At 43.1% G+C, this 10141-nt stretch overlaps 1 protein-coding gene across 6 annotated transcripts in view; it reads left to right on the top strand.

The window, feature by feature from the left end:
* Positions 1-10141, top strand: part of ITPR2 (inositol 1,4,5-trisphosphate receptor type 2) — a 370362-nt gene that overhangs the window by 172548 nt on the left and 187673 nt on the right. For all 6 annotated transcript variants that reach the window (XM_081023379.1, XM_081023378.1, XM_081023377.1 and 3 more), the window contains one exon: positions 7105-7230. In XM_081023379.1, coding sequence (XP_080879505.1) covers positions 7105-7230 — 126 coding nt within the window. The remainder of the gene's footprint in view (positions 1-7104; positions 7231-10141) is intronic.

Below are 10141 nucleotides of genomic sequence, written 5' to 3'. Positions count from 1 at the left end.
TAGTTGTGGCTGTATAGTTTGTAGAGGTTTATGATTATTTGTACCCCTAGGTATCTGAACTTGGTGTGGCAAAGGTTTAGCTTGGTGGTGTTGGTGAATTCTTTTTGGGTATGGGGAGGTGGGGTGTTGAAGGACATAGCCTCAGATTTTGCCAAATTTACCTGTAGGCCCGACACCACTGAAATGTGTTGAGTTCTCTGGTTAGGGTGGTTGCTATGTTTATGGGGTCTGGTATTGTAACCATTAGGTCATCTGCAAATTTATAGGTTCTGCCTTTTATTTCCACTCCCTTGATGTCTGTGGCTGCTCGGATTCGGATTGCTAAGGGTTCCAGAGCCAAGATAAATAAGAAGGGAGACAGTGGGCATCCTTGTTTTGTGCCTCTTTGGATTGCTATAGTATTAGAGTCCATATTGTTAGTTCTGCATTTTGCTGAGGCTTGGGAGTATATTTGAGGATTTGTAGGAAGTTGGGGCCAAATTTCATGTTAGTTAGTACTGCTAATATGTATTTCCACTCTAAGCAATCAGAAGCTTTGAGGATGTCTAGGGACTTAGTTGTCAGTGGGAATTTACTTGCCTCGCTGTGTTCGATCAGGTTCAGTAGTTTCCTGATGGGGTCTGTTATATTGCGGCCAGGAACAAAGCCAGTCCGGTCTGGGGCTATTAACTTGTGTAGGAAGTTTTAGGCGAGATTTGGCCAAGATTTATGTGAATATCTTGTAGTCTTGGTTTATTAATGAGATTGGGTGGTATGATTCTACTTTGAGGCTGTCTCTTAGTTGTTTTGGGATGGAGACTATTTTGGAGTGGCTCCAGGTTTAGGGGATGGGCCCCCCTTTTATGATGTCATTGAATAGGCGGGTCATGTAGGGCATCAGGGGTTCTTTGAATTTCCTATAAAAATTTGCTGTGAAGCCTGGGGCTTTGTGTGGTTTCAGGTTTTTGAGGACCGTATCTATTTCGTCTGGGGTGATAGGATGGTCCATGAATTCCTGTTCCTCACCAGTTAAGCTAAACATGGTCAGTCCTGCTAGGAATATTCTGATTTCCTTCTCAGGTGGGTTATGGGAGGTGTATAGGTTGGAGTAGAATTCTACAAATTCTGAGGTTATTTCTTTGGGGGGAGAATGTTATGTTGCTGTCTTTTTTGGTGATGCTGTGTGTTCTTGTTTTGAGTGCTTTTTCCCTACATCTATTTGCTGGTAGTCTGGAGTTTTCCCCTCCATATTCATAGAAGCATTGTTTAGAGTATGGAATGCTGATCATTGTTTTGTTGATTTCTAGGGAGTCTAGTTCTCTCCTTTTTTGTTCTATAAGTTTGAGGAGTTTTTTAGATCCTGTTTGTATGTAGCTTTCTCTTTTATGCAAGCTCCTCTGGTGACCGCTTTCCTTGCGTCCCATAGGAGAGGGGCTGTTATATTATCTACATAATTTTCTTTGAAGTAGTTTTGGAGTGTTTTTGTGAGACTATCTCTAATTAGTTTATTTGTGGTTAGGATGGGACTGAAGGACCATGATGGGGTGGTTTCTGTTTCTTCTCCTATTTTAAGGATAACTTTTACTGGGGCATGATCTGTGATTTTAATGCTACCTATGTTTGTTGATTCAACCAAGGTAATCAGACCTTGTGTGAGCAGAATGCTATCTACGTAGTCTGGACACTGTGCCGTGGTACCCGGACTGGAATGTGTGGCTGGTGTCTCCCAGGTTTTCTTTACCCCATATGTCATAGAGACATTTTTTAGTATTTTAAGCAATTTGTAAGAGTCCCTAATTGTTTGGGTTAAAGAGTGGGGGTGGGGTAGATTACAGAAAGTAGCCTATATGTTGTTATATAGCTGTTTATTTGGGGTATCTTGGACTATCTGGTGTCTAACTGATTGGTCCTGGGTCTCAGCTGGCATGGAGGGCCTTTTTTAAGAACAGGCTGTCCTTCCTGTTGTTTGCGATAGGTAGTGGTCAGTGAGATGGTGTTAAGCATCTTTGTGATGCCTATGTTGGGTATAAGATTTATACGCAATGTTGTCAGTGTTATTAACAACATCATTGGTATGTTGGGGTGGGGATATGGGTATTGGTACACTCTGGCACTATCATTGTGCTGGTTGTGTGTCAGATTTTAGCCTATTTGTGGATTGATTTATTGAGGTTGGGGTATTGTTTTAGTTGGTACGGGTTTCTTTCTTTGTTTTCCTTTTTCCTATTTTTTTTTCTATTGTTTGTTGCCTTTGTGTGGTAAAGGAGGAGACGGAAAGGTTGGGGGGGTCCATTTTTGTATGTGTGGTTCTTTTTGTGTTATGGGTGGAGTCCTTAGAGCAGGAGCAGGGTGCCGAGAGTGTGAGTTGTGGGTTGTTGGGGAGTGGGGAATGTGGTGTTATGTTCAAGACTATCAAATTGTTTATCAATAGCCTTCCTTCAGCTGTGTAGGTATTGTATTGCTCTAATTCTGTTTAGAAACATGGAGTATATACCCAGAGAAGCTGCATGGTCTCTGTTTCCAGTGTTGCACAGCATTTTAAAATTGTTTCCTGACAAGGGCCTTGTCCTTTCAAAAAGAAGCACCATGTCTGTATTCTTTGAGAATATGAAAATTTCAGTATATGCATGAGTTTAATTCTTAAACTAAAACTTGAATAAAATGAGGTATTAAAGCAGAATAACCTTTGACTTTATTGACTTTAACTTTTTAGTTAAGGGAAAGGTAAAGGGACCGCTGACCATTAGGTCTAGTCGTGACCAACTCTGGGGTTGCAGCGCTCATCTCGCTTTATTGGCCGAGGGAGCCGGCGTACAGCTTCCGGGTCATGTGGCCAACATGACTAAGCCGCTTCTGGCAAACCAGAGCAGCGCACGGAAACGCCGTTTACCTTCCCGCCTATTTATCTACTTGCACTTTGATGTGCTTTCAAACTGCTAGGTTGGCAGGAGCTGGGACTGAGCAACGGGAGCTCACCCCATCGCGGGGATTCGAACCGCTGACCTTCTGATTGGCAAGTCCTAGGCTGTGTGGTTTAACCCACAGCGCCACCTGCGTCCCTTAACTTTTTAGTTACTTTGCTATTAAAGGGAAAACTGCTACTCATAAAGACAAACTGTAAATGAACTTTCAGCTTGGACTGAAGCTGAACACTGAGGAAAATGTGTACATAACAGCAGCATTAACTTTAACCTGGGTTAAAAATTATCTTACTGGTGCTCTCTTGAAATAAGTACATTTCATTCAGTCCTTGTTTTCGGAAGACGAACATGCTCTGTTCTGAGTATAACTTCCGATTTGAGTGCCACATTTCCATTTTCCTAGTGAGGGAAGGCGGGCTGGGCGGCAAGCAAGCAGGCAAGGGATGTCGCCACCCCCCCAGCCTGCTCCTGCTTGCAGGCAAGTAGGGGTGGGATCGGGCTGCTCTGCTGGGGAGGTGCAGGCTCCATCACACTTTCCATTGAGGAGTTTGTGGCTGCACTCCCCTCAAGGGAGAAGTTTAAAGGAGTCCCCACCTCCGCATCAGATCCCCTGCAACCCCATAAAGGCAGCCAGGCTGAATAGCTGCTGGGGTTGGGGAAGGTCGCGGCAGCCCAGAAGCTGCACCTGAGAGCCCCTGCACCACCTGAAGGCAACCAGGCGCTCAGCCCGCTCCCACTCCTACTTGCATGCAAGCAGGAGTGAAGATGGGGATCTCTCAGCGCGAAGCCTCCACTCCACTTCTGCAGTGGTGATTCAAGTTATACAGGGTGAGTCTTTTAAAAGAGGCCCTGTGGAACATGTGTACTCTGTATCCACAGGGCCTCTTTTAAAGGACTCACCCTGAAGTAGATGACCACAAAAGGGCAGGGGGTTACTATTGAAAGTGGATGGGGAGATACATTTATGTAGGTATATGATTCTTCTTCTTCTTCTTCTTCCTATTATTATTAGTTTGGGGGGGAAGGAGAGAAAAGAAAAGACAGATAAAGGAGGTGGATGGAGGGGGTAGGAAATTTAAGAGTAAAGGAAAAAGGAAAGGAAAAAGGAAAAACAAACAGAAAGAAAAAACAAAAAACTGAAGATGTTGAGGTGGTGCTGTATGAAAGTAGTATTTATATATATCAAATAATAAAAGTGTCAAGTTGTGGGTGAACATATCAGACGACACAGCGATTCTTCAAACAGCTCTTCTTTATTCTGAGGCCAGAACTTAACTGAACTGAAGGGCTCAGTCAGCCTGCTTATATAGAGCTCCAGTACCTTGTTACTGTAACAACTTTCTAAAACTATCCAATCACTGAATGTCACTTTCGATCCTTCATTTGCATAACTACAGTATCCCCCTGCTGGCCCAGGGTGAGAACTTCAGTACGTAACAAAAAGTAAAAATAAAAAGTATATAGAAAACCCCTTTGAGGGGGGAAATAAAATAGAATTCTATATGTATATATGTATTCTCTTTAAAGAGAAAAAGGAAAGGGGAAGGGGGGAAAAGGGAAAAAGAGGGGAAGATAACAATAGCAATCACAATAATGTAGAAAAAAAGTTTTGTTTTGTTTTTGTTGTTTTAAAAAAGGAGGTTGATAATAAAGGGCGGGCAGGAGGAGGAAGGACACCCCACAAAAAAGGACTCTTTTAAAAGTTTTATTCTATTTTCTTTTCCCACTATTTAATTTAAAAAATGGGGGCGGGGGGGAGTCAGGGCTGAAGTGGCGGTCCCAGGAAGTGGCCTCTGTTGGTTCAGGGCTCCTTTATGGGTACCACCATTTTAATTCTTAAGAGTTAGAAAAATGGAGGTAAAAAAATTGAGGGGGGAAATGTATTAAAAATACGTTAAGGAAATTAAGGAAAAGGATTTATTTAAAAAATGATTTGGATCCTGTTTCCATTTCCAGCTGCCAGTGGCACCCCTCTGTCAGCAGGAGAGGGCCAACGCAGCGCCCGTCTTCTCCCGGGGTGATTCCCTTAGTGTGGCTCCCCTATGGGTCCCTGCCCACTTCCCTCGCTCCAGTCACTAGAGAGGTTGGATCTTGTTTGGACTGGGCTGCGCACTTCTATGCGGCCTCCCTGACTCTCCCAGTCCCATCCTACCTCTCTTTCTTGATTACTACTGTCAGATGGCAGTGGTGGTTGCTCATGAGTAACCAGGCAGGACTCCGACCTGTCTTTAACAGGTTTTATTTTGGTGCAAAACTATTTACAGTGCAGAACCATCAGTTCATGTCTGCCTCAATCGCTAGCAGAATCTGGGAGTGGTCGTTTCCAGGTCCTCCCCCAACATAAGAGCTTAGTCACCCCCAGCCTTTTCCTTCCTCCTTTGCGTTTTATGCCTCTGCGCAAGGTGGGTGACGGAAGAGGTGTGCTTCCCTCCTGACCGGCTTGGCAAGGATCAGTGCCGAGGCTTCCAGCAGCATCCCTCTAGCCCTTTCCCCTCCTTTACCCGGGAGATGGGGCTTTCCCCAGCCTCCGACTGACGAGGTGCAGCGCTGGGACTCCCAACAGCAACCTCTGGTCCCTTCCCTCTTCCCCACTGGAGGTGTGGCTTTCCCCACCACAGGAAGAGGAACTGCTTCGCAAGCTTTTCAGAGGTTCCCTGTATCCCAACGGCCCCTTTGCCTCCCTTCCCTGTTCCAATGGCAGGCCCCTGACAGCTACAATGGCGGTTTCTGTGACGGTGGAAGCTGGCAAGTGTAATGTGAAGCATAATTATAATAATATTTTCAGTGCCTGTTTTTAAAAACAAAAAAATAAAGACAGCATGCCAGGCTGAAAACGGGGTTCTATTGTGCGTTAAACTGTTATTAACAAAGAAGGAAATCAAGACATTTCTTATTGAATGAAACAATGAAGTGTTGATTCCCTTGCTCTACACCACACACTAATGTGGCACCAGGTTGTAATTTCGGAACAGGAAATAATACAAGCAATTGTGTTTTGCCACTTAAACTAAGGCCAGGCTGCCATTTTGTGCTATTAAGTGTCTTTGTACAAAATAGATATAGGCCTTGGACATGTCAATACTCCAATTCCTAAACATTTCTTAAGTATATTAAGAGACAGGAACAAGGCAGGGAATAGCAGTTGTGCTGATATACAATTAAAAAATAAAACTATTGCGAAAGAAGCATAAGGAGATTGTGGTGTGGTTGAATTCGTTGCATCTGACTTCACTGTAGAAGACTGAAATTACATATTGAAACATACATGTTGACTTCCTTTCACTTCCATAGATGGTTGCCTTAATAATTTCCACTATTTGCATCCAGTTCCATAATATTGAAGTTCTCTGGGTGACTTAAAATAAATACTACAAATCAGGGTAAATATAAAATGCAACCTAAAATTATCAAATGAGAAATTTTAAAGGACCGATGTTTGTATTGTTTTTTTAGATATGTTGTAAGCCGCCCAGAGTGGCTAGAGAAACCCAGTCAGATAGGTGGGATATAAATAGATAAAACAATAACAATAATACCAATAATAATAATATCAAAACTAAGTAAATACCACAAATACAAGAGTTCACAACAGTCCCAAGATTAAAATCAAAGATTTTAAAAATGAGAGCTCCGGAATACTAAAGTTGCTTAGAAGACCTGGGTAAATAAAAAGGGTAAGACCCAGTTCCAGAAGGACCACAAAGATGGTGCCAGGTGAGTCTTCCTGGGAAGATAGCTTTATAACCTCAGTGCTACCACAAGAAAGGATGAGGGTGTGTTCCTGTGGTATCCAAATAGGATCTTAAGGTTTGGTTTGGTAAATACAGCAAAAGATGGTCTTTCTGATAACCTGGTCCCAAAGCATTTAGGGCCCTGAAGGTTAAAGCCAGCACTTCAAATTGTGCTGGGAAATGCACTGGGAAATTGTGCTAGGAAGTGCAGCTGTCAAATCTTAATATGGTCAGACTTCTGAGTCTTCTTGACTGTGAGCTGGTTCACACATAATGCTGTGCCAATCCCAATATTTATATTGCAAATATTTGGGCTCTTGGAGAAGAGATGGTGTCAGTTTTGCTCCTCTGGTCTGCATTTTTGTTGTAAGCCATTACATGCCAACCAGCTCAGTATTTTATGGACTACAAGAAAATACATATGTAGTGACTTTGGCTTACCTGATTCATTTTAAAAAAATATTATGTTCCAGGTGAAGATAGCATATGTGAACTTTGTCAATCATTGCTATGTAGACACTGAGGTGGAAATGAAGGAAATCTACACCAGTAACCACATCTGGAAACTATTTGAAAACTTTCTTGTTGATATGGCAAGGGTAAGTGTTATGAATCATTAAATACTGATTAATATTGAATCATTAATAATCTTTATTAAAGGCAGTGGGCTGGAGTTTTATGTTTCTGTTTTAAGTTAAATTTATGTTTATTTTTTCATGAGTCACTGGAATGAGGGACCTACAATGTGGGGTGCCAGATGGGCTGTGGCCCCAGGTACGTATTAATGAGGGGGCGCAAAGCAGGTGCCCCCACGCAGACACCCCCAGCACAACGTGGCCTGGCACTTCTCTCCTGACGTTGGAGGAACCAATACCCACAGAGAGGAGCACTGGGCTACTCTGTGTTAGGGGCGCAGAGTATTTGCTAAAGCTAACAATTAGAAAAGCAAGTGCTTACGTATTTTCGGTGGCTCCATAAAGTTCTTAAGTGACAGTTCAAAGTAGAGATGAAATTTCTCAGTCCTTCTGGTGCCTCAGTTATGCCTTAGCTGAACTTAGACTCCAGTATCTGAGTAGCATGAATTCAACCCAGCCCTCTTGCTCTTTTTAGAATCATAGAATCATAGAGTTGGAAGAGACCACAAGGGCCATCGAGTCCAACCCCCTGCCATGCAGGAAACATCATCAGAGCACTCCTGACATATGGTTGTCAAGCCTCTGCTTAAAGACCTCCACCACACTCCTTGGCAGCAAATTCCACTGTCGAACAGCTCTTACTGTCAGGAAGTTCTTCCTAATGTTTAGGTGGAATCTTCTTTCTTGTAGTTTGGATCCATTGCTCCATGTCCGCTTCTCTGGAGCAGCAGAAAAAAACCTTTCTTCCTCCTCTATGTGACATCCTTTTATATATTTGAACATGGCTATCATATCACCCCTTAACCTCCTCTTCTCCAGGCTAAACATGCCCAGCTCCCTTAGCCGTTCCTCATAAGGCATCGTTTCCAGGCCTTTGACCATTTTGGTTGCCCTCCTCTGGACACGTTCCAGTTTGTCAGTGTCCTTCTTGAACTGTGGTGCCCAGAACTGGACACAGTACTCCAGGTGAGGTCTGACCAGAGCAGAATACAGTGGCACTATTACTTCGCTTGATCTAGATGCTATACTCCTATTGATGCAGCCCAGAATTGCATTGGCTTTTTTAGCTGCCGCGTCACACTGTTGGCTCATGTCAAGTTTGTGGTCAGCCAAGACTCCTAGATCCTTTTCACATGTACTGCTCTCAAGCCAGGTGTCACCCATCTTGTATTTGTGCCTCTCATTCCCCCCCCCCCCAGTGCAATATTTTACATTTCTCCCTGTTAAAATTCATCTTGTTTGTTTTTGCCCAGTTCTCTAATCTGTCAAGGTCGTTTTGAAGTGTGATCCTGTCCTCTGGGGTGTTAGCCACCCCTCCCAGTTTGGTGTCATCTGCAAATTTGATCAGGATGCCCTTGAGTCCATCATCCAAGTCATTGATAAAGATGTTGAATAAGACTGGGCCCAAGACAGAACCCTGTGGCACCCCACTAGTCACTCTTCTCCAGGATGAAGAGGAACCATTGATGAGCACCCTTTGGGTTCGGTTAGTCAGCCAGTTACAAATCCACTGAGTGGTAGCATAGTAAAGACCACATTTTACCAGCTTCTTTACAAGAATATCATGGGGCACCTTGTCAAATGCCTTGCTGAAATCAAGGTAGGCTACATCCACTGTGTTCCCTTCATCTACCAGGCTTGTAATTCTGTCAAAAAACGAGATCAGGTTAGTCTGACATGACTTATTTTTCAGAAATCCATGCTGACTATTGGTGATCACAGCATTCCTTTCTAGGTGTTCACAGACTGTTTGCTTAATGATCTTTATACAGCAGGAAAGCCAGTGTGCCTCTGTGTGCATTTTTTATTACCAGTTTGAGGGCTGGGGGGTGTCCCCCCCCCCCCGGCTACTGTCTTTTAATTTGTTTTCACATGTCTTCAGGAAGCCCTCAGGTAAACCCACTGAACTGTTTCATGCATCACTTTTGAAGCTGCTGGTTAGTTGAAACTACAGAGCATACTTTTATTACTCTGAAGGATTTTCTGTGCTTTAACATGTCCAATTTACAGAGGGCAGCATTTCCTCCCCTTGCCCCATCTAATATGTTTGTCATGAAAGATCGTGCACTCCTAAACTGGCACAGCATCATCCTCCCAAGAGGAATATCCACAGACCTTCTTTGGCCTCAGGTGTAGAATTAGCACAAGTGGCACAATGCAAAGGTATGTTGCCAAAATCCATATTGACCATTTAGCAAACATGACTGATGTTGCCTTGCATCAAGTTATTGTGATGCTTTGTAAAGTAAAATAAGAGAAAATTATTCCTAACTATCAGGGGAACAACAACAACAACAACAACAAGGACTTTATTTGCGTACCCAACAGGCCATAGCATCAAAGGACAAACACCGACAAAAATACATTACAAATATAGTTACCGTATAATCTTATGACCTATTAAAATCCTAGGTAGAAGCTGGATTATCATTCATCAATGATCCTCTGTCCCATGGGCGGCGGCCTTTTCTCTGGTAGATTGTTCCAGGTCGGTTAAGTAAATAGACCAGCCAAATTGAAAGATTATAAATATAAATATAACCTCGGAGGGATGGTCAGGACAGAGAGAAAGATAATAATAACCAGATGCAGATAAGTTAAAAATCTCAGTACCTAAAACTTAGCAGAGATAATAAAATACTAATAATAAAACATAAAGATAATAATGATAAGATCCTAGGCGAGGAGTCCGGGTGACGACACTGATGTCATTCAGATAGCAGCTCTCAGTCTCATTGCTCTCTCGAAAAATTTAGCAACCTTCTCTGTTGTCGAGCTGTTCTGGTCGGCTTGGAGTGAGAACAATTTGGCTTCACAAGAGCGGCCCGGGATGGCAGATAGGAGTGGTGTGATGGTCTCGTCCCTGAGATCTTTA

This window comes from Podarcis pityusensis (genome assembly GCF_964106645.2).
Source record: "Podarcis pityusensis genome assembly, chromosome: 10".
Lineage (NCBI taxonomy): Eukaryota > Metazoa > Chordata > Lepidosauria > Squamata > Lacertidae > Podarcis > Podarcis pityusensis.
This window is presented reverse-complemented; position numbering and strand designations above follow the sequence as displayed.